General features: G+C 59.9%; 1 protein-coding gene across 2 annotated transcripts; it reads right to left on the bottom strand.

Moving 5' to 3' along the window:
* Positions 1-4240: 4240 nt before the first annotated feature.
* Positions 4241-23316, bottom strand: TAFA3 (TAFA chemokine like family member 3). Of its 2 annotated transcripts, XM_063356851.1 has the most exons (6): positions 23163-23316; positions 16434-16518; positions 16030-16145; positions 8048-8197; positions 6900-7024; positions 4241-5588 (listed from the first exon to the last, which is right to left on the bottom strand). In XM_063356851.1, exons 3-6 carry the CDS (start codon positions 16142-16144, stop codon positions 5577-5579), a joined length of 402 nt encoding a protein of 133 aa, XP_063212921.1. In that variant the 5' UTR covers position 16145; positions 16434-16518; positions 23163-23316; the 3' UTR covers positions 4241-5576. The 2 variants fall into 2 exon arrangements, with proteins under 2 accessions (XP_063212921.1, XP_063212920.1); XM_063356850.1 differs by lacking the exon at positions 4241-5588 and having other exon boundaries at positions 6386-7024.
* Positions 23317-24261: the final 945 nt, after the last annotated feature.

Here is a 24261-nt window from a genome sequence, read left to right as displayed (position 1 = left end):
GACGGAGAGAGAAAAAACATACAGTTTCTTAGTGCAAGGTAACAGCAAACTAAAGAAATACTGAACCGCATGCTCACGTGCAAACACACACGCTATTGCCGGTCCCGCCGCACGCGCCTTCCACCTGTTGGAATCCCCTGAGCTGCACCAGAAGGACTCTGCTTCTCGTCTGATAAGTCAGTTCTGGTTTTCTACATTCCTAAATATGGCACGGGAGCTGCATGGTAATTTTTTTCCCCACAGCTGAGGTGATTCTAGCAAAAATCTTGCTGCTTCTGGAAAAGACAAAACTTTCGTTGTCCTTGTTTGAATCCATTGTAAAAGCAGCAATAAACCACACGGGCAGAGAGGAGCCGCCTGAGCCACAGCAGGATGGAGGTGGCAGAGGTTACCTCTGCCTCTCCTGCTACAGCGAAGGCAGCCAATTAAGCCTGAGAGGAGGAAAGCTAAAGCCAGTGGAAAAAAAACCTTCCTCCAGCCCCAAACAGGGGCTGCAAGAGCCCACGGAACACAAGTTCTCGGCAAGGTGACACAGGAGCGACACTGGCAGAAGTGACAAGGGTGGCACTAGTTACAGCAGCAAAGTGTCAGGGAAAGCAAAGGGGATTTGGGGGAGGGCTCAGAGCAGCCCCGGCCAGCACGTACCGCAGGCGGGCGAGGGACAGGGGCACCGAGGACTCGGCTCTGGGGACGTCAGCTCCTCCCGCGGTGACACAGGGCCCAGGGTACCGGTGTGTGCCCAGCGGTGCCCACTGGGACGAGGCGAGGTCCCCGCCAGCAGCATCCCCACGAAAGCTCCCGCTCCAGAAGGGCTTTGCCGTGCTGCTGACAGGTGGCACGGATTTACAAAGCAGAAATAAATGAGTCTGCTCTGCAATTTCACCTAATTTTGTCTCCCATTTCAATTTGCCACCTTTCAGCATAATGCCGGGTGGTTAATTATGTTTCCATCTTATTTCTCAGATAATACCCCCCCTTGTACTGCACATCGTAGCTGTTCAAAGGGTTTCATTTTACCTTTCATTTCACCTGCTAGCACAGCTCTAAATTTAGTCAGCTTGTAATTTTTGGGTATTTTATACATTATGCCTTTATTATTGTGAAGTAAAATGGAATCCTTGTCTTTTAATTCACTCTCTAATAATTCTCCACCAAACCTTAATACAAAAGGCTTTTTTTCTTAAGACTAATTGAATGGGGTGTAATTATAATACCCAGGGAAAAGATATTGAAAGTACCTTAACTGTGACAGTTTCCTCTGACTAATCGCCCCTTCGTCGACTTGCGATCCTTGGCTGCGCGACTTCCCCACCAGTCACTGCACTCAGGTGCCCGGGCCGAGCTGGGGGACCTGGGCACGGTGCTGCTCCCGGGCCGGCGTCCCGAGGTCCCCAAGCCACCGGTGCGGCCGCCGGGGCTGCTCTGCTCCCCAGGGATGACCAGAGCGCGGTGTCGTGCGGAGAGAAGGGGACAGGGTGTCCGAGGCAGCCGGGGGCCACAGGTCTGGCACCGTCCCACCGAGGGACCAAAGATAGAGGGCATCGCACAGAGTCCTCGCCAGAGGAACTGACTACAGCACAGGGACGTTCCCACCTCCATCACCCTCTTCCTTGGCCTAATGCTCCCGCTAGAGACATTCTGCCTGCTTGGCCAAAGGAAAGCCTTGGAAATACAGAAAGTGAGCGCAAGGGTGAGTGCCAGGAGCCACGGCAGGAGCATCCTTCCCCGGCTCCCCCCGCGAGATGGGAGATAAAACCAGTGCTACCGCAGGCTGCGGCACTTCCCTCTGAAAAGCATTTACCTGCCTGGAGGGGAGCAGCAATTTTCCACATTTGTGTACTTTCCGTGATCGCGGTATACAACAGGCGAGGTCAGCACTCAGCAGAGACACCAAGGGGCTATTTCCTCACTAAACAGTGTGTTGCGGTAAGTGAAAAATAAGCGTTAAGGGTGGCTATTATGCAGACAATAAAATGTTTTTATATCACTGTAGGTGTCAAGCTCAACAGTTCTGCAGAGCAGATCCTTCACGCGATGAGCTGACTACAAATATGCTTAGCCAAGCAGGGATGCTCCCGGCAGCAGCCCAGCATTTGTCATTAGAAACAGCAGATTTCCAGCCCGTGTTCGACAGCAGGGGCTCCCGGTGCGGGACAGGCCGTCCCGGCAGGGCCGGTACAAACGCAGACTGGCCCTGGGGAGGGGTGGCAGGTGGGGGGACATCACCCTGCAGCAGTAGGAGAAGGGACAGGACAGGGGAAGCTCTCAGCAAAGACTCCTGGAGAAATTAATGCACATTGCCCTAGGATCACTCCAAGTTAATTAGCCTTTGCTGGTTGGAATAGGCTCCCAGCTCTGCTCCAGAGCTGGGCATTTCTCTTTCCCTCAAGTGCACACTCACACGGGCTGCAGCCAGTGTTGGAGGGAAAGAAGGAATTAACCCAGAGCTGCAGCCTCCAGCCCAGCCATCGCTTAATTCCTGCTTGAGCCCCCACTGCCCAGGACACCAGAGAAGGGCAGGCGCTGCAGAGCCCCCCGACAGCCCAGTACAAGCCAGAACTGGGAAAAGAGACACCAGGGGGTCGCTAAGAAAGCGCAACACAAGAGCATCCCCTCAGCACCGCATCGCTCCACCCCAGCCCCCGGAGCAGAAGAACCAGCTGCTCCCGGCCCGACCGCCCTGGCAGAGAGGGAATCTCATCCCGGCCCAGAGCGCTGCCAGGGACAGCCCAGCTTCCGCATGGGACAGCCAGGAACGTCAAGAGCAGTACCTCCTCCTGGAGCAGTACCTCCTCCTGCAGGACCACCCCCCACCCCTGCCTCCTTTATCTCAGGCACCTGGGGCCAGATTGCCCATTGCCCCCAGCTGCCTCCCCACCCCAGCCTTCAACCCCTTCCCGCCCCGGCTCGGGGGGTGCACGGCCCCTCTGGCCCCTGCCCCGTCTTCACCCCGGGGGCAGCAGGTTCTGCTGCCGGACCCTGCGCTGGGGCTGCCTCGGGTGGGCTTTGGCTGAGCGAGGAGGCGGGAGGGGCCCCTGCTCGCCCCAGCGTCCTCTGAGAGCAGCGGGGTGAATCGTCCACGCTGTGCCTCCAGAAATGAGCTTGACCGGCCGTTTGTTCCAGCCTGGCAGCCCTGTCCCGGAGCTGGGCAGGAGTTGTCCCGTCCTGGCCCCTGCCCTCCGCCTCCCTCCTCACAAGCGCTGCCACGTCCTGGGGGACAAGTCCTGCTGCTCCTCTGCGAGGACAGATCCTCTGTTTTTCAATGCTGAGGAATCTCTTGCTGATTATTCTGAGTTTGTGTCTTTTTTTCTCCCTCCGTTTGCTGTTTTTAACTGATAAGATGTCCCGCCAGATATGGCTCTGCGTCGGGAAAGGTACAGGAAGCTGATGGTGGCCTTTTTTATCTATCTTTTGTCCATCTTGGTCTTTTCTCCCCAGGGAAGGAGGCTCCTGCCGTGCATCCCTTCTCCTGACGACTTGTGGCCCAGGCTCATCTCACTGCTTTGATGGAAGAAAGCCATCTCAAGGGTATTTTCGGTCATTCAGCTGTCCCGGGCCCAGGACAGAAAGCCACCGTGCACCCAGGGCTGTCCCATCAGGAGCTCCGCCACATCCCGATCTCGGGAGAGCTTGATGGCCCCGGGCACGGGGGCAGCCGCCGGCCCCTCCTCTGCCAGGCTTTGCCCTCTGCTGCTCCTCAAACCAGTCCGGGCAGCACAACCCATAATCACAAAAAACTGTATCCAAACACTCGACAAAACAGGAAACCCTTCGCGGGGTGAAGCCAGCAGCGGAGCCACGCAGGGCCGGCGGCAGCGCCAACACTCCGGCAGCGCGGGCAGCACGTCAGTGGCCATGGCCCCTGGGCACGGGGACCTGCCACCGGAGCCAAGAAGGTCGTCACCGGTCAGACCTCAGCGTATGGAAACAGGGAGACACGGGCAGACTCAGCCCTGCAGCAATGTCAGTGATATTGAGACAAAAATCAGCCCGTTGAGCATCGCCCGAACTGTTCCTCTGCAGTTCGGCTAAAGGAAAGAGTGTGCCTTCTCGTGCAACGTGGAATTAGAGCGTAAGTCACCCAAAAGATTTTATTGAGCCAGAGAATTAGACAGTTGTGTGGGCAAGGAGAGCGTCCGCCGTTGCACAAGGCGGTTGGGATTGGAATGGCCAGGGCAGAGCCGCCAGCCCCTCCACCCCCAGCACCCCCCTTCACTGCCGAATGAAAAGATCCTTTGCAGAGATTAAAATGAATTTATTATTTCACAGTCTGGTATTTACATCACATGTGGAGCAGGTATTCCATACCCCGTTACAAAAACGCCTAAACAACGAGTCCCGCCGGTGGCAGCGGGAGCAGGAGGGCAGGCGGCCGCACACCAGCACCCCCGGCACGCACCGTGCTGCCGCCCCGGCCCCTCCTGAGCACCCATGTCCCACCGCATGGGGTGGGGGTGCCCCGAGGCGTTGGTCCTGCTCCCTGCAGCGACGCTCCGGCTGAGTGCTGCCAGCCCGGGGTCCCCAGCCCCGCCGGCGTCGGGAGCACAGGGCTCCCGTCCTCCCCACTCCTGCTGCCGCACCAGGGGAAATGGAGCGTCCCGCAGAAGGTCACGAGCTCATGGCCAGGAGATGGTACGTTTTTCTTTATTTTTAATCAATGCAATGGAGCCTGGCTGGGTCTGGGTCTCCGGCTGGGCATCTGCACGGCGAGGGGCACACCACAGCCAGAAGAGGCTTCCTGAAATGCGGTTGCAAACACAAGCAGTAACTTGGTGCCTGGGACTTGCACGGCAGAGAACAGATATTAAACTCGCGGCCTGATTAATGCGATTTCCAAGGAAGGAGAAACCAGCGGCATGCTCCATGGAGACCTTTCACCATCTCCGGGGGCTGGCGGGGGTCAGACACTCCCGGCCACACCGCCGCACGTGGTCGAGGCAGCCAGATCCTGGGGCAGGGAAAACCCATCGCTGCGGGGTCAGAGCAGCCCCCTGGACCCCCGGTGACATGGGGTCAGGCCTGGAGCTCAATGCCTGCTCCTAGGACCCCACCGGGCCAGGGGCCGTGAGCCAAACGGGGTGTCACACAGCCGCTGACCCCCCAATGCCTGACGGCGACCCTGATTCAACTTCCTGGGAGACGGGGAAAGGCAAGTCACAGCGATGATTTCAGCTATTTCAGAATAAAGTCCGTTTAGGGGGACCGCTGTCTGTCTGTCTCTGTATTGTTAACAGCTTTTACATGACTGGAGTATTTTGTTTAAGAGGATGGGAAAAGGAGCCCATTTCTTGGTCAGTGAGTGCGTCCGTCAGGGAGGAGGGGACGGCGGAGTGACAGGGGTCTCGCGGCTGTGCCAGGTCCCGTACTTGCAGCCTCGGGGAAGCCAGGGCTCAGTGGATACTCTGGTCCGGTAGCTGGCAGGGTGCCCTGGGCAGGCATGGGACGCAGGACGGCATCCCTGGTGCATCCCGCCGGCGCAGGCAAGGCACGGCCGGGCCCCGTCCCACCGCTCACGGCTCCACAGAGCTGCGGGACCCACTGTGAGGCCGGTCAGCCGCTGCCGAGCTGGCCGGAGGCTATCGCGTGACCTGCGGGCAGAGAGAGGAGTGGGCAGGAGCCTGTGGATGGATACGGTCGAGCTGCTCGCAGCGGGCGAGTTACCCAACACGTCCACTGATTCCCCCGTCCGCAAATTGCCCAACAGCCCCAGGAGATGCAAACACAATTGGCTCTTTGCAATCATTTCAGCCTATGGACTGTTTGTGAACCTCCTGCTCTGGCTACAGCTTCCTCTGGGGGTCTGTCTGCAGAGGGGCAAATCCTAACGGGGCACCCAAAATCCTTTAGAAAACATAAGCCTGCATTTCCAAAAGGGCTTCCCTAGGGCAGGGCGAGGGACCCAAAGGGGTGGCAGGAGCGTGGCCGTGGGGGCCGGGGCTGCTGGAGGAGGGGGGAGCGCAGAAGCCCTGGGGTCTTGCAGACGGGGCTGGTCTCCAGCGGGAGCCCAGGACAGCAGCGCCAGAGCCGAGGCTTTGGGCTGAGCTAGCAGCTGGGGGAAAAATAAACGACAACATTAAGATGGGAAAAAGACAATGAGCTAAATGTAGTGCTGCAGTTACTGGTCAGCGACGGACGCCCAGGGCCGGAGGAACCTTCTTGGATGTCCATAAAAACACTTGAGCGTGAAAGTGCTTTCAGTGCACAAAAATAATAGCAATAATGAAAAAAATCCCAGCATCACTTAATGCGATAATTTTATGGCAGGGGATGTGGGGTGAGAAAAACTAAAGCATAAGGAATAATTATGCTCAACAGTATGAACAATGATTACAAAATTATGCAACTGATTAACCATGGCATATATGTAATTACTAATGAGTTTGATAAAATTTTAATTATACCTTGTTCTTTGGGGCATTCAGCAAGCCATGAAAATAATAATCATGTAGCACTGTCACAGATGATCGCCTCAGCCGGGGGAGCGGTGACGGGCTCAGGGCTGCGCCGCTCGGCTGGGACGAGGAACGCTCTGCCCTGGGGCAGCGGGGAGACGCCGGGGAGCAGCCAGGACCCGCAGCCCCGGGCTGGTACGGGAACGTCCCCCATGTCTGCCCAGGGGCTGAGCCACCCAGCGCCCTCCTCACCACGGGAATTATCGATCAGCAAAGCCGTGGGACCCACGCGGGGTTCGTGCCACCCCCTCCAGCACCGGTGACAACAGCCCAGCCTGGCCCCTCTCTCGGCTTCGGTGCATCCGTAACAAACGGCACTGCCCTGGAGGAGCCGAGGCTCTCCCCTTCCCCTCCGAACTCTCCGGGGACAATTCCCTGGGCTTCGCTTGCCCCCAGCTGGGGACAGGCCAGCCCGGCTTCCCCCCAGCACCCTGCCAGGGGACGCACCTTCGTCGTCTTCACTTTGTTGCCGCTGCTGCAGCTCCAGCCCGAGAGGTCGGGCAGCACCTTGCACTCCTCCCCGTCGAGGCAGGGCTCCATCTGGCACCACCACTTCTGCAGCACGATGGAGGCTGGGGGAGAGCAGGGCGTCAGTGGCCGGGCTGTGGCACGGGGGCACAAGGATACGGCACGGCGGCAGCCGGGGGCTGCTCTGGGCTGGCAGCGCGCGGGGGACAGGGTGCCAGCCCTGCCCGTCGTCGGGCAGCAGGTGCAGCCCCTCTCTCTGGCACAGTCCAAGCGTGGAGCGACCCTGCACATCGCCTGACCAGCTCAATTTGTCCCAGCTGCTCCCCCTGCCCCCAAAGTGCCTGCTTTCCCTCCCTGCCCCGGGGAAAGAGCCTGCGCACAGCCCCGTCCTCACTCCCAGCCAGAGCAGGGAGGTCTGTGCTGCTCCCCAACCTGCTGCAGGCTCCTCTTACAGAGGCAAAGGGACGACGTACCACTGCTCAACCCTGTTAGGCTCTTCTAATTGATGCCTCCAACCTGGGTAACCAGAGCGGGCGCCCCTGTCTTTGGGAAAGACACACACAAGCTGTTTGGGACAATGAAAGCCTTCCCTGACAATCCGTCCTGGATTTCTTGGCGGCACACACAACCGCGCTCGCAGGACAACGGCTGTCAAGCGAATCAATACCACGCTGGCAGAAGCCGCAGCCGCTCCCAACAGCTCTTCGTTGACGCCACGTGATGCCATTCAATAAAATATACATGGCTGGAGCTTTGCTTAGTGCCCCTTGCAGTGATGGTGCTGCACGGCTGGAGTCACGTCACGCAGCAGCGCGGTGAGCAGACGTGCAGCGATCGATGCTGCGGCGCCTGGTCCTGGGGCAGCCACGCACTGGAGGAGCTTGAGCGGCTGGAGCAACGTAACCCACCCTGGCACACGGCCGGGGGCTGCTCGGGGTGGGGTAACGCAGCCACACCAACAGAGAGCATCCCCAAAACGCTCCCTCTGCCCTCTGCTCTGCTGCAGGAGCCCTGGGGCAGGTCCCTCCGTTAACCCGGGGGGCACAGAGACCCCGCTCCAGCCGGACCGACGGGGAAGACGCAGTCGGGGGTTGCAGGGACCCAGCTTGTGGCTGCGGGGTACTCACCATCCACGCAGGAGGGAGCCGCTCGCGTCGTCCCTGCCACCTGCCCCGGGAAGCAGGAGCATTTCACCGTCTGGGAGCGCTCCTCGATCTTGTTCTTGTTGCAGCACCTGTGAGCTGCAATGACCTCGCACGTGCCAGGCTCTACGTCCCCTGCGGGAGGAGAAACAGCCACCGTCAGGCAGGGCTGCGCCCCGGAGCCCCCAGGCCACCTCCCGCTCACCGCCCCCGGGCAGCGCTGCCAGCGTCTGCCCCCACCGAGGCACCGGGAGAGCCCGGCATGGGCAGCGCTGTCCCGGCCTCGGCAGTCGCCCCAGGGCTGGTAATGATGATGATGATGATGTACACATGGCTCAACCCAGCGTCTCCCCAGCCCACCCCTCAGGAGAAGCACTGGGCCTGCTCTGGACCGCCTGCATCTGAGCTCTTACTCCTAACACCCTCACACCCGTCCTGCCCAGCAAAATCAATGGCCTCTTGCCACGGCCAAGCCAAGAGCTTTGCTGAAATGGATGAGCACATTAGTTAACTGCAGCTGATAACGAGATGCACACTTTGCTACCAGAGGGGATGGTGCCTCGAGCTGCGTTTGGCTTCGGACACAGTACCACCACCTCCAACCCCGGCTAAAACCATCACGCACCATCCTCTGGCTGGAGGAGGGAGGGACAGGACGGCGTCTGCGCCCTGCGGTGACACAGAAATGTCACGGTGTTCATCAGAAATCCGGGCTGCTCTGCTGCTCCCCCTCCCAGTGCCATTAAAATATTAAGGAAGAAAGAAAACTGATGTGCTGGCTTATCACCTCTGGGATCCGGGTTTAGAAGCTAGTTAGCATCACAAATCAATGACTTTCGCTGGGTAATGGCCCACACAAGCACAATACAAATGAGCCAAATGGGGCTGGATAGCCTCCATTCCCATGACCCGAGAGCGGGTGATCCCTGCAGCTCCTGTTTAATGAGCACCGGAGCAGCCAGCGCAGAGCCGCGCACCCAGGCGTCCCCTGGGTCACCGGGAACAGGCTTTCATCTCTGCAGCGAGCCGGGGACGGGCTGCGGGGAGGACGGGGAAGCTGCGTCTCTGCAGTGTGCCATCCCGAAATGCACGCAGACGAGCACGCATCGCGCCGTCAGAGCTGTCTTCTGTGTCCTCAGCTTGGGAGCGTGCACTCAGCCCCTTCCATGCCCTGGGATGTGGGCAGGTATCCTACGGGAGCTGCCGGCAGCCACTGCAGAAAAGGCTCGGGAGAGGGTGCAAGCAGGACATGCAGGGCACACCTGCATCCCGGGAAGTGCTCCCGTGGGTCCCCGGGGAGAGGCAGCCCATCCCCACACTCACCAGCAAACACCGCCAGCCTTCCAGGAGCTTTTGGAAAGCAGCCACCTCACCTCCTCAAGCGAAAGCTGAGAGCAACGGGATCTCTCCCCAGGCACTGGGGGAAATCCCTCTGCCTTCCAGCAGCGTTTTCACACACATCCCTGCTGGGAAACGCTGATCCAAGTGCAACCTCCGGCTTGTGCCGGCCTCCAGCCACAGCAGCCCTTGTCCCTCTCCTGCTCCCACCCCTGCGAGCACCGACTGGGAGACGAGAGGAGCCGCCCCGGGACCCGCTCTCCAGTGACGCCACCAGCCCGGGGCCAGGCAGAGACACTCGCTGCTGTGCAGAAAGGCCACGTCCTAAAGTGACCGTGGGCGGTGACAACACCGCTCGTCCCTCACAGCCCGCTCCGTCAGGGAGCTGCGCACCCCTGTGCCCTGCATCCGCTGGAACACGGGCAGGAGGGGCTGCGCAATTACCACGGCTTTAATTTGGCTTTATTTATTGTTATTTCATGGTCATTTTCTTTTAATGAACCGTCACTTTCATTTCCGCCCATAATAATTACCTATCCTGGAAATATTTTGTAATAGCATCTTTGGCCATAAATTTTATCCTCCCTTTTAAATGCCATCATAATTCAGCTTTAATGATAATTTCCATTCCTTTTGTATGCAGAAACAGTAGAATTTGGTGAAAGTGAGAAGGAAAGCAACTCATTACACAACAAATGTGACTGTTTCGCCCTGTTTTCAGGGTTAATGGGATTTTTCAAATAATCTGAGGAATAAGCGGAGGCCCGTGGCTTTAGCTGACTACGAACCCACGCTCCCACCACGCTCTGGTCCAGGACCACCAGCAGCCACTCGCCCACCCCGCACACCCCAACAGAGTCCCCTGCCCCCAACAGGGGCTTTGTCCCCTCCACCTTCAGCCCTTGTGCGTATTTGTGGTTTTGACTGGTTTTCATGAAAGCCTCCCCGCAAAGCTTCGTTAGCAGAGCTCTTCCCGGGAGGAAGGGCCGGACGACCCCTCTGCTCCCGCTCACTTCTGCTCCTCGGCTTCTCATTTTCAGCTAATTTAAAAAGGTTCAGCTGAGGGACAGCCAGGCAGAACTGAGAAATCGCTCATTACAGCCATGCAATAAGAGTTCACTAACACGCCAAAGCCCTTTTAATTTGCTCAAAAAGGTGCAGCACGGAGATAAAGAGAAATTCGCCTCTCCTCTGCCTTACTGCAGCTGAGCATGGCGGCAGCGGGGTGACGGACCCACGGCTTCGAGCCGTGTCACCCACCGTGTCCCTGCCAGTCACACCAAGGAGCCCTGGACGTCCCGGCAGACACAAGGAAGGCGCTTCCGCCAGGACAGACGGACACAGTCCGTCTCCAGCTCACACCTCACCCCCAGCCCTCCGGGCAGGCCACCCAGGGAAGGCAAAACCCACAGCAGACCAGAGATGCCCCCGAACCCCGGCAGACCAGAGATGCCCCGGCTGATAAGACGCTGCTTTGTGCTCCAGCCCTGCAGGACCCAGCCCGGCCGCAATTAGCCGAGCTGTACCAGGGGTGCAGGTCTGCCGTTGTGCAGGGAGCACGGAGGGCAGCTGCAAGCCTCAGAAGAGAGAGGTTCAGAAAGCCTTTGTTTTCCTTCAAAAGCGCAGAGCTTTCCTTTGAGCCGGTCAGAGCTGACAGCGGGGTCAGGCAGCACACTGCAGCACCGGGAGCACCGCGCGCGGGGACACGCCATCGCCGCAGCCGGGCTGGTCCCAGCTCACCCGCCCGCTCCTGCTCTGGGACTCAAACCGTGAGCAGCTCACGGACAAACGGAGGCACCAGCCCCGCCGGGACACGCCAGCCCTGCAGCAAGGGCTCTGCAGAGCCGGGGGGAGCAACAGGGAACCCCGGGAACGGGCCCTCTCGTGGGCCATGAAATACTTTTGCCTGCCTGAAGGCCTGGGAGCATCCGATACGCTGCCCTGGGACTCAGTGACAGTGGAAACCTGCCGCGGGCGCTTCTCTCCTGCACAGACCCCTCCAGGCGCCAGCCCCAGCCCGAGGCAGGGCACCGTGTGTCCCCTTGCTAAGGGACGGTCCCAGCAGCGCTGTCGGCTCCTTCGAGCAGGAGAGCTGGGGAGCAGGGCAAGAGCCACCCCGCCTGCTGCGAAGTGTCTCGGCTCCCTACACACCACAGGGACCGACCCGCTCTCCTGCCCCTCGACCGCAACGACCACACCAGACACGAGCACCACGGACCCCGACATCGCAGCGAGCTCGGGAGCTTGGGGGTTGTAACCAGACGCAAACGACTCCCTCTGCGTCAGATACGGTGACTGCCAGGAGGCCAGCAAGAGGCTTTGCTGTCTCCTCGTTGCAGATGGGATGAGCAGTCCCGTGGCGGGGGGTGCCGGCAGGAGAGCGGAGCGAGGGGGTCCCTGCCATGCCGGGCTTTCGTGTTCCACACCTGGGAAGAGCCAGGAGAGCTGGAGCCCGGGCGCGGGGGGAGCGACGGGCTCCCTGCGGGCGCTGCTCCTCTTGCTGAGCAGCAGGAAGCTTCCAACTAGAGAGATCTGAGAATGCAGATCAGCTGGATGGTGTGTTTAACACCGAGCGCAGGAAAGCCCCAGAGAGCCTGGGATAAGTTCCAGAGCTCCTGGCACGCCTCTCCCTCCCATTTAACTGGTGTTTCCTCACTGCAACCCGTTTTTAAAAAAAACCTTATCTCATGGAACCATAAAAGCACTGTAAGAGCACAAGGCTTTTGAATCCTGCATGCAAAAATAAAATAAAAACGTTGTCCTACTCTGGATGACCTTTAAGCGAGCGGCAGAACATGGTTTTTTATGGCATAACCTGAAATGACACATTTTGTGTGTCTCAGGGAGGCGTGGGCACCGCTCCGCATGTTCAGTGTAAAATACCGCTCTGGTTGATGGTGGGGAGCGGTAAAACGAAGAGAAGATGGACGCACGTAACTGCCAGGCGATGCCCGAACCTCTGCATCAAACCCTGTCCTCCTGGGCACCGAAAGGCTGCTGAAGGGGTGCAGGTGTCCCGCAAGAGCCGAGCGGCACCGCGGGGACGGGCAGAGCCCGGGAGGGGACAGCGGTCCCGTCCCCGGGGGCAGCAGGGCCCCAGGTGGCCGGTGGCATGAGCGGTCTGTACCCCGTGCCCTGCAACAGCCCTACTACTCATATCCACTAAATAATTAAAGTCTTAAAATCACTACAGCCTTAGGCGCATGTATTATTTAAGAAGGTTTTGGAGAGAAGCAGGCTTGTTTTTATTGCTCATTATCGCTGCGTGTCAGTTGGGATTTTTCACTACCTTGTCACCTCAAGACTCCACGTCCTGCTCCGTCCCCCTTCTGTCTGCACATCCACGAACTGCTCCTGCGAATCCCATCACTTCACACCTGCTAAGCAGAAAACCAAGTGCCCGCAGTGCGCTGAGAGCGGCTGAAAGCGTTCTGCCGTTGGGTGACGGATGTACCTGCGTGGGCACCCTGCGATAGAGGACGCAGCCCCCGGCACGCAGAGGATGCGGCCCCCGGCACACGACCTGCCTTCCTCCGCGGTGCCCGGCGGTGCTTCACCCCGAGCGACTCCTGCCTCGTCGAGAGAAGGCGGCTTAGGAAAATATCCCATTGTGGTGTAAAGGCTGCACAGGATGGAGAAACCAACACCACCCAAGCGAGAGGGAATCTCGCAGAAGCATGTCACAAATAAACGCCACAGAGCTGCGACGCACCGACCGGTAAATCTCTCATACAAGATAATCAGAAATCGGGGCTCTTCGCTCACTCAGAGAACCTCATTTCCCGAAAGCAAATCCCAGCTGACTAAATGTCTTCACTTCTGCTCCGGGCTGAGTGATGGATGTGAACGGAGGCAAAGATGGCACTTTGATTACCAGCATCAGAGGGGTTTATGTGAAGATGCTGGGGCACCTTTGCGGGAGCTGCATCCAGACAAGCAAAGCCTTGTGCATCACGTAGAGCCCACCATGTTATACGGGGGTGCAACTGCTGGTGAGTCTTTCTCACCGAGGTCTCTCCTTTCCCATTCCCAAATGACTTAATCTCCGCACTTGATGCATGTGGCTATTTAAATCCAGCCAGGCATCCCCGGGAGCACTGCTCTGCCGGGCCACATGGGCATCCCCACCTGCTGGCTGAGCACAAGTGGCCAGTTCCGATTTCCACAGCCAGACGTCCCCAGCGCCGCGTTTCCCTGGACAGCTGACAGAGGGTCTGCATGCGGCGTCTCTGGTCAGGAAATTCATGAGTTCGGGGGCTCTCAAACTTTGCGGCCACACTGTCACCATTAAAGGTCTCCCTCTGCTATCGCTCATGTTTAGGTGCCACACCTGGTTTTCACTCTGGATGTGTCTGGCCTTTCATGCGCACAATCCCTCAGCATCTCTGACTCGGGGGTCGCAGGCTGGCAGCCGCAGTACCGCTATCCCCGCTCCCGCCTGCAGACCAACTCCACACACGGAAAGGAAACGGCGGGCTTCCCAGGACAAAAACGTCATTGCAACTCAGAAGGCAACCTTAGGAAAATGCATTTCAAACCTAACCTTAACCGAAAACTGTCCCAAACGAAGCAAAAGCACGGGGCAGACAACAGGAAAATAAAGCCCATGAACCCAGCAAGCAGGCGAAGAATTCCTGGTTGGAGCCTACGGAAACCCAGCCCAGGAGAGGGGGCAGCCGCCAGCGCAGCCACGCGAAATCCTTACGGTGCCAGGAAACCCGGACGCGCAGAGAGACGCCGTGTTAGTACAGACGCGGAGCGGGGTCAAACTTTTAAGTATTTGCTCCTGGTGTGCCCTCTTTGCTGTGCGGGAACGTGCTGGAACAAAAAGTACAAGACCTGCTCCGCTGCGGATGCCCGGCTCTGCCTGCGAGCACGCGAGTACCTGAGCCTGTCTCCTCTCGTATGCAGCGAGATTCATACATAATTCACACCCCCGAGCCCACGTAGGCATTTGCACTTTAAACGCAGGCGAGTCGCTGCTTTATTAAGGCCAGGTCTGACTCTCCCCGAAGAAGCAGCTCCTGGCAAACGGCTGAGGCCGGGGCGAGCGCCCGAGCCCCCGGCCCGGGGAGTCCCCAGATGGTGCCAAAACGTCATTCCAGGAACGACTGAGGAGATTTCTCTTCTGCCACAGGTTAGAGAGAGGGTAGGGCAGGTAACTGCTGACTAGCTGGTTGAGGGAGTCACTCTGGAAGATACATTTGGTTTTAAGCAACGAGGATGGGGATTACAGGATTAGAACTGCTTTAACTGCCAGGCAAAAATGACAGAAAGAGGACAGGGTTAGGTGTGGGGTCAGGCAAGGGCATGAACAATTTCAAATCAACCCTTAAATACCTTCTCTTGCAAACACAAGCACGAGACACGGGCGGCACGTGCCCCAGGGTCGCTCCGTACTCCGAGCGCTCGCCTCTGCCGCACAACTCTGCCAGCACCGGCAGCTCCCACCCACCCGCGGCGTCCTCCCACCCACCTTCCCGTCCTCCCACCCACAGGAGGACCATATCCCCGCCTCCAGCGTGGCCCCCCGGGCTCCTGCGCCAGGCAGGGTGGGCACGGAGGGCTGAGCGTGACTCCTCAGCTGCTTCTCTTCTCAAAAGACACACTTCAACCGCGGGCTCACGTCCTGCACCAGATCGGTCGCAGAGAGCCGCGTTCCCAGACACGCACACAGCGGGACCTCGACGCCACCGCTGGGAATAACAAACTAACACCCCCAGGCCGAGGCTGCGCTCTCCAGCGAGACTTTCAGTTCTACAGCAGCTCATACTTGTTCCATGTTCCAAGACGATCTTTACAACCAGAGGGCTGAAAATTTGTATTTCTAATGAAAGGCTAAAATGGAGGGTATCCATCCCATGACAAGTGTGTTTGTGACACTCATTGTGACTTCGATGGAAAGAGTTATGGCTCGGCTGCTCACAGATCAAGTAATAACGCGAAAATATAGATGTGTCTCAAATAAACCTCGGTAATAAACCTCAGTAATAACTCGAAAACATAGACGTGTCTCAGATTTTGCTACAGACACGAAGAAATTTGCTTTTCAGCTCCTCAGACCAGCTAGGCTCACCAAGCAACAGCTTTTAAATGCCCCATATTAAGTATTTACAAGTCATAACTCCAAGGAACAGCTTTACTGCTCTATGGCTCCACGTTCCTGCCTGTCTCCGAGGTGCCCAGGGACTTTTCTGCACACACGGACCCTCGAAGTGCAAATCCCGCAGCCGTCACAGCGGCACCGCAGAGAAAACAGCGGTGCCTCTCGGCGTCTGTCTGATGGATTCTGTCTCCCGCCTTCGGCACGCTCATCCTCACCACCCGGACCCCAGCCACGGGGCCGGACACCGAGGTCCCCTGGGCCAGCAGCTTCTCATCCCCAGAGAGATGCTCGCCCGCTCCCGCAGCCGGTGCATGCCGTGACCCGAGACCTCCTGCGCTCGTCCTCCCACCCAGGAAGGAGGGACAGACACTCACCGACCATCTCACGCCATCTCACCAAACATCACCGCACGACCCCCGCGCCGGGCATCCCATGGAGACCCCAAGGTGCCACCATTGTCACAGGGGTCCCAGGCGACTGCACAGGAGCATGACACGCGTAGTGAGGACGTCGCTTCCCCTACCTGAATGGCTTCTGTGATGGGTGGAGGCCAGTGTCAGTCTTCCCCACAGCGTGGTAAGGCAGAGAGTGAGCACGAAAACCCATTTGCTCAGGCTTTGTATGTCCCTCTCACTCATTCTACCAAAAACAAGAACAGACAGGTGAAGGGTGAGGGGCTGAGGAGGGCTGGGAGGCGCAGCCCCCACGCACTGATGCTGCTGCACGCAGCGCTGTGGCCCCCGAACACGCATGGCCATGGGCACCGGGGTGACCCGGCTGTGGGGACACGGCCCTGGGAGGCCGGACACATGCCCGGGATTCACCCACCCACCGTCCTCGGATAGGCTCAGACTTGTCCAGCAGCACGGGCCACCGCAGTGGGACAGGGAGGAATCACACCAGCAGCCGCAGGGACGAGCGAGTTACCTCTTACTGGGGTTTCACACCAACGCCTGCGCATCGGCCAGCCTCGGGCAGGCCAGGTCTGTGCGAGGGGCAGACATCAGCGCATCTGAAAGGAGAAAGAGAAACGCGGGCAGCGATGCCTGCCGTGAGTACCTGGGGGTGCGCGTCCCCCAGGAGCAGCTGGGGACAGCCCGGGGCTCGGCTGGCCCCACAACCCCCCCTCCCCGCCATCGCACACACCAGCACCACCCCGGAGCCCTGCTCACCGCCGTAACGACCCCCGGACTGCAGCTGCTTTGCGGGCGTTGCTCCTGACTCTGACTGCTGAGAGCACAAAACCCGGCCCGTTATAGTTCCTTATTAACACAGATCACAAACACTAAATACAGACCCAGGGGGTGTGGGAAGAGCCAGAGTAAATCAGCAGTGAGTCATTCCAGGTATCGCCTTCTCCATGCGCGGCTAGGTGCTGTCATCGCCCCGGCGTCACCGACGTCCCTTGCAGTGACGCCCAGGGTTTGGCACTGTTCAAACCACTCGCTGGCAGACGGACGGACCGACCGCACGGTGCCCGCCACCCTCCCGCTCGGCGGGGCCGGCGCTGCTCAGGGAGCTGAGGAACGGGGCAGCCGATGGCAGACACGCAGAGCCCGCGGCAGCGTTGGGACCCGCACCCCGCTGTGCCAGTGCACCACCTTCTTTGGGGGTTGCTTCTCCCCTCAGTGCAGCTGCAAAGCTCATAAAACCACAAAGACGCAAGTCTGGGTGCGCTACCTCTGCACACCCGCTCCCCCAGTAGCCTCTCCTGGCACCCCCGAGCACACCAGGGCCATGTTCCCCCACCGCTGCCACCAGCGCTGCGCTGGGAAGGAGCAGGGCCCCTAAGGAAAAATCTTAATCCCCAAAGACTCAGTGTTTTACTGTCGACTGCTCTAAATACGTTCTCTGCACTATTTATCAGCCGCGGCCCCGCAGGTGGAAAGGGCTCCGGGGCTCCGCGGGCAGCGGCTCCAGCCGTAACAGCTTTGACGGCGACATCTGCGCTCGGCAGCTGCCGGGTGAAGTGACAACCTCCCGGCCCCGGCGACCGTTATCGCCTGCGGAGATCTAACCAGGTCCAGGGCAAATAACCATGTCCCCCATAAAACTTCAGTGCCGGCTCATAATTTATTAACGAGAGGCCATGAAGACAAGCGGCAACGACGCCGGGGCTCGGGAGCGCTGCCAGGACCAGGCAGCGGGTGCCCGGGCTGCCCCTGCCCCGCGCGAGGCTCGTGCCCGCGGTCCCCATCCCGGTGACCTGTGCTGCACCGGCCCCCGCCGCCCGCACCCACCGGGGACAACAAGGGGGCGCGGGATTCCACCCGACAGACCCGGGCTGCTGGGAGAAGAAACCTTTAGTTTCCAACCATCTCCTAAAGTTCTCTCTGCTCCGGACCAGGCTGAGACAGTGAAACATGCTCATATAACGAAGTGCCAGAACCGAAAACGCTGACATTTTTAATCAAAACAAAGTGATTTGAGGTGGTAAAAGGGCATTTATTGTTTTGAAGCATTTCAAAATGAATTGTTCTGTTTTAAACTGACATTTCAAAATGAAAAATGTTTCACTCCAAAATGCTGATTTAAAATGATATTTTCCATTTTGATTCTCCCAGCTGGAAAAAAAAATATCAGAAAATGTCACCAAAAACGTTGACATTTGCCCAGAAAAAAAAGGAAAGGTATCTTGACAAAAACACATATTTTATGCTAGAAAAGAATTCAGAGGTAAGAAAATACTCCTAATTAACACTGCAGGATAGTCAGCTCGGCCAGGAGCAGACTGAAGCGTGGCCGGGGAGGGCGCGCGCATCCCGACGCTCCTGGCTCCATCCCCGCCCGCCCGGTGACGAGGACGGATCCTGCAGCAGCACAGCCCTGACTCCGGGTACACCCCGTGCTGCGGGGACGGCAGGGGCTGCGCAGCCCGGCACCGCTGCCCCCGGCCGGGCAGCCCTGACCCCCCCAGTCGCCAGAACCAGCCCCAGACGGCTTCAGGGACAAGAAAACCCCCGCTCCGGGAAGCGGGCATGAGCCGATGTGACAAGACCGCACCAACTCCCTCGTGTAAACCATATTTAGGCAATCTGCAGCGCTCCGGCGGGGCTGTCGGCAGGACCTGCTCTGCAAGAGGCTTCCTCAGCGGGGGGATGTTCACACGGCAGCCCGCACCGCCGGCATCCCCTCAGAGATGTCGCGGCCCGACATGTAAATATTGATGGCAGCTTGAAACGCGCACTATTTCCTCAATGAAAAAGTACACGGCGCTCTCAGAGCTGCTCAGCCCTTCGTGGAAATCCCGGGGCTGTGTGTGCATCAGCACCCAGCGCGGCAGCACGCGTGTACACGTACACACCCCAACACGTACACCCCCCCCAACACACCCCCCGGCCATGCTGGGCCAGGGAGGAGCCGTGCGCCAGCTGGGCTGGGACACGTGCCACAGCTCACATCTGTCCTGCCCCAGGAGGGGGCACATCTGGCCGCCCAGATGTGAGGACAGCAGACATGAGGCTGTCGCCAGCCTCCACATTTCCACATTACGAGCCCCCGACGCCAACGGACATCCCATGCGGCTTCCAGAGCAGCAGCCAGCCCCCGGGGGGGTCAGCCTGTGCCGAGCATCCCTGGTCTCGCAGCTGCTGCTCCGGCTCTATCTCCATGCAGGAAGCTCGGCCAGGCTCCAGGCACGGGGCCCCAAGTCCCACAGCAGGCACCGGAGCCCCTCCGGAGGCGTCCACCCCCAGCTCCTGCCCAAGGGACCCTCCAGACCACGTGGGGTCTCCAGGAGACGTTCCTGAGTCTCTCAGCTGGACAAAAAGCAGGCACACTGCTGGGCACCTCCGTCCCGTGCGGGACAGGGACACGCTCCCGGTGCTAACTATATTTAGCTCGGAAAGGCTGATCCGTTTGCTATAGCCGAGGACGCATAAATAAATCACAGTGTTATCAATAATGCAGCCCGTGCTGCCCACGCCGCGCTCCGAAGGGAACCACCGCGCCAGGAGCCCAGCGGCGGCCGGGGAGAGACGACGGGGTGCGGAGGAGCAGGAGGCGACAGGCTCCATCCCCGGCAGCGGCCATCGGAGCGGTGCTCCCCCCCGGAGCCAGGCGGGCGCAGGCACGCAGGGCTCCCACTCCCGCGCAAACTCCTGTCAGAAAACAGCTTCGCAGCAATTGCTATTTTGACAGTTATCAACCTCCACCGTCGTGAGACTCCAACTACAAGTGTTTGGTCTGACTTGAAATTTTTCAGCCTGGAATGTCATTTTGAAATGAAGAGTGGTGTTCTGGCACATCAAAGCACTTAATTTTGATTGAAAATATCGGTATTCTCTCTTCTGTCACGTTCTGTTTGGAATTTTGTGGAATTTCTCATTAATATCTTTCGCTAGCTGCTTTCTGCCTTCTGGGCCTGAGCTGGGACCTGAAGAAACTGCAAAGTGCCCAAATCTCTCCGAAGATGAAGCTCAGTCGTAGCCAGTGTGGCAGGAGGTGGCTGTTCGTCTGCACGGGCCCATGTCCCTCCCCACACGCGCGGGCCGTCACCGCCACCGCAGCCTCCCCGAGGTTCCCCCGGCACGCAGACACCTGGGCACAGCGGGAGCAGCTCCGCGCCGTCCCCCCAGGCCCCGGCCACGGGATCTAGAGACTTTTTCCTCCTTCTTCATTAAAGCCAGACGTGGAACTGCAGCCCTCCGGCCAGGAGCGCTCTGTCGCAGCTCGGCTGGAATGCAGCCCGGTGCCCCACAGTGCTAATGAGGGACTCTCTGCCGTGCCAAATTATGCTCCCAGCCCTGCCAGCCTGGAGCACTGTTTGCAAAGGTCCCTGTGAGCTGGGTAATGACAGTTAGCAGAATTCCACCCAAAAAAGAATCAGAGCGAGGTGGGGGAGGCTGGCACAGGGGCTGGTTTCTGTGCCGAGTGACACAAGCCCTCCCGCTGCAGCTCCCACGCTCTCAACCTTCGCGCACATCTGGCCCGACAGTTCCGCTGGTTTTCCAAAAGCTATTTTCATACTCCTGCTGTTTCAGCACTTCTTGGAACTTGGGCACCTGCGTTCGGTGCAGGAAGAGGTGCAGGCTCTGGCCAACAGAGCACGATCCGGGGGTCTGCAGCACCGGGCAGCCCCACACCACGAAGGAAACCCGGCTGGCACAGAAACATCCCCGTTGGGGATGTCAGGCTGCCCGTTGGAGGGGGCGATTTTGTTTTAATACTTCCCTGAAGCAAAAAGTCAGGCCATCTTAGCAAACGCCCCCCCGTGAAGGAGTGGGGTCCAGGCTGCGCACCCAGCCCTGTGACCACCCTGCGCATCCCTGCCGTGCCACACGGCCACCTGGCAAACCTCGTGACAGCAGTGGCCGACCCCCAGACCACCCTGTCTGCTCCGCGCCCGCAGGCGCTGCCTGGAGGGAGGGTGTCCTCCCCTCGCACAGCTCTGGGGGCTGCACAACAGGCGACGGCAGCAGCAGGGAGGGGCTGCCGAGCCTCCCGAGAAGCTGACACCTCCTTGAAAGATCCTGACAAGCCAGGAGACACCCCCACAGTCCCCTGGGAAGGCACGGCACTGGCTCCGGTACCGCTCTGCCTCCAGCAGCCAAAGAGCGGGCAAAGGCAGCAGGGCAGGCATGGCAGAGGGGGCATCTCCCTTCTCCCCCGAGGCTGGAAACCAGCTGAGCGCTGGATCCTCCAGCCCAGGCAGGCGAGGAAACGCTCGGACAGGGCTGTGAGGGTTGCACCCGGGACCTGGAGACACCCTACTGCCGCCCGTGCTGGGAACGGGCTGTGAGGGCTGAGCGTGGCGGGGGGTCCCTGGGGAGGACGATCAGCAAGATGCTGCCATCCCCCGAGCACAAAGTGACGGCAGCAACCTCCATCCCCACAGCTTCGGGCTCATCAGCCGTCAGACTGGCTACGTCCTACCTCCCTCCGCAGAACTGAGGATGCTCAATTACAGGCAAAACTGGGAAGTCAGAGCTACCGCGGCTGCAGAGCAGGGGGCAGCACCCGGGAGGCCGGCATGCCCACTCGGAGCCACACTGATGGGAGCCTCACGCAGTAACTCCTGTGCCCTCCCACGCTCCGTACTGCCCCAAACCCCGCACTGCTCCTCCCCACCGCAGAGGAGCCTGGCCTGAGCCCCAGGCTGAGCTGAGCCCTTTTGCACACTCGATTTTAGCCCTTTCTCTGGGTACGCTTACAGCAGTCCAGCCCCACAGATGCGCTGGCGAGGGCACCACGAGGCATGTGCCCTCCAGCCTGGCAAAGAGGTGGCAGGGGAGCACATAAAAATGCAGAAGACTCCTTCCCCCAAGTGTGCTCTCTCTTCTACGCTGATTTATTTCCAGCTCCTTGCTCATTCCTCCAGCGTCTGCAGCATTTCCTTCCCAGACAAGGTGAGCAGGAGAGTTTTTAACTCTAATTCCACCCAAGCATGGGCCTGTCCCTGCTCCCTCACTCGGTGAATCCCACTGCCCCGCTGCCGCTGGCATTTTGAAGGTCAGCTCTGCTGGCGGCTCGAACCTCAGAGCCATCCAGTACCAGGAACCTCTCTCTGGCAGAGAGTGGCCACTCATCAGGGGGGTTGAAACCCAAGGTCACCAGCAGCTCAGTCAGTCTTGTCAGTGGAGAAAAGCAGAGGACTCGACAGCTCAAATCGTTTTCCCAGGAGACGCACCACCTCACCTGAGCAGGCTCTTCGCTGGGGTGTGGGTGCCCTGGCACAGACAATCTCCCAGGGCATAGCCCCCCAGGCCTCACACTGCATCAAAAGGGACGGCTATCAGGCAGGAGGAGGGGACTCCTGCTCCCTGCCCAACCCCACGGCATGGATCCACTCCTGCCCGTCTACAGAATGGGACTGGTGCGAGTGATGCTCTCCTCGGGACCGCTGAGCCTCCCCTCGCAGGCGAGGGGGACACCCGGCCTGTGCAAGTCACTCCCCGTCTGCGGCCCTCGAGCCACCCCAGGAGGCAGCAGGACCCCAGCGCCGCTGCCCCACTCCAGCCTGGCATCGGCCAGAAGCAAGCCAAGGAGTTACGGCAGAGAGGAACAAAGTAGAGGAAGGTCGAAGCCCACATCCCACCCCACCCTGCCTGAAGCTGTGGCTGAGGGGCCAGCTTGCACCAAAGGCGACGCTTGGCGATTTCCCCCCCCAGGCTGAAGAGGCGTTTTTGGCTGCTGTAACCTCGGAGCTCCCCGGCAGTGCTTCGCCCCCCGAAACGGCAGGGGCTCGGCAGGGCTGGCAGAGCCGTTTCACCCCCGCACCCCCGGCCAGAGCTCACCCCCGCGGCAGGACCCTGCCAGCCCCCCCCCCCGCGGCCACTGTCCCCCCGTGGCAGGGCGGAGGGGCCGGAGGTGACCGCTTCTTTCGGAGTCATCTGTCGCCGGGCCCAGGGCAGGGAGAAACTTCCCGCCCGAGCCCCCCACCGCGCACCGCGGGGAGCCTCCACCGCCCCGGGGGGCGACGCGGCACCAGGACACGTCGGTGTGCAGCGGCCGGGCCGGGAGCGCATCCCGCTGCGGAGCCCTGGACCGGCGCCCCCGGTGCCGCCGCCGCCTCCCGTGGGCACGGCGAGCCCGGCGGCTGCCCCCGCCCCGCCGGCACCGGCCCTGCCCGCAGCGGCACCGGGACGGGCGCTGCCGCTGCGCCGCGCTCGGCACCGGGGGTCCCGTCCCACCCCGCCCGCCCCAAACTTTCCGTACCTGCCGGTGCCGTCCGTGCGAGCCGGGGCCGCCGCTGCCCATGGCCGCCGTCCGTCCGTCCGTCCGTCCTCCGGCTCAGCGCCGCGTCCGCGGGCCGCTGCGGCCGGGGGCCGCTGGCATCGCCGGGCGGCGGCGGCGCCGGCAGCGCTCGGCTGGGCTCGGTGCGGGGCTGGGCTGGGCGGGGGCGGCGGGGCCGGTGCGGAGAAGGGGCGCAGCGCCGCCTGCCGCCCGCCGCCCCGGGACCCGCACCGGCACCGCCATCCCGGGCTGGCACCCGGCTCCGCACCCACCCGCCCCGGTTAGCGTTAATGTAGGCGGTAGGGAGGACTGGTCAGGCAGCCAATGGTACCTGAAACGCGATTTCCTCCCCCAAAAAAGGTGTGATGGCCCCAACGAGCAAGGGGTGGTGGTGTATGGTGTGCAGGCAGGCGGACGGACGGATGGACGGACGGACAGGCGGCCAGCCCCGCTCCAGCAGCACCCTCCGACTCAAAGCGGGAGGCTGGCTTCAGTGTCAACCCACCAAACCCCATAGTTTTCCTCAATGCAAAAACTGCCAAAATATCGGTGACGACTTGGACCCAGCCCTGCAGGAGGCTGCCAAGCCCAAGGCAGGGGACCCCGACACCCGCCTGGGACAGTGCAGCATGAGGCTGGCTCAGCACCCCCCCCGCCCAGGGCACCCCAGCACACAGCTCTGCTGCTGCTGCTGCAACAGGCTGTAAAATGCCAACAAACAGCAGAAGCAGGGGTTGAATTTTCACAGTTGCTGCCAGGAGTTAGTCCCACAGCCTCAGGACAGCTGCAACGAGAGGCTGGAATTGCATATAGCACGTTTTCTTTGCTTTACCCAAATCTGTTATATGTATCCATGAAAGCCTTTGTTTTTTGAAGACAGATCACGGTTTGCTCCTGGACCTTTCAAGCCACTGCTCAGCTGGAAGCGCTGAACGATTTCCAAGACCAATCTGAGTTACAGATCAATGGCAGCTGCTCAGACAAACCACATGTGGGCAGTTTGCAAATCTCCCAGCCATTTTCTTTCCATGAGATCACCAATGCCTCCGTGCATCCCCTCTCCCCACGCAGGCACCAGCCC

The sequence above is a fragment of the Chroicocephalus ridibundus genome, chromosome 20, assembly GCF_963924245.1.
Source record: "Chroicocephalus ridibundus chromosome 20, bChrRid1.1, whole genome shotgun sequence".
In the NCBI taxonomy this organism is placed as follows: domain Eukaryota; kingdom Metazoa; phylum Chordata; class Aves; order Charadriiformes; family Laridae; genus Chroicocephalus; species Chroicocephalus ridibundus.
This window is presented reverse-complemented; position numbering and strand designations above follow the sequence as displayed.

Excerpts from the sequence above, each read along its gene's own strand:
- TAFA3 (XM_063356850.1), bottom strand. The coding sequence starts at position 16,144 with ATGAGTGAGAGGGACATACAAAGCCTGAGCAAATGGGTTTTCGTGCTC. Across the intron at positions 8,198-16,029 it reads CCATCACAGAAGCCATTCAG|GGGACGTAGAGCCTGGCACG; the intron begins GTAGGGGAAGCG and ends CTCCTCCCGCAG. Across the intron at positions 7,025-8,047 it reads GGCTCCCTCCTGCGTGGATG|CCTCCATCGTGCTGCAGAAG; the intron begins GTGAGTACCCCG and ends GCTCTCCCCCAG.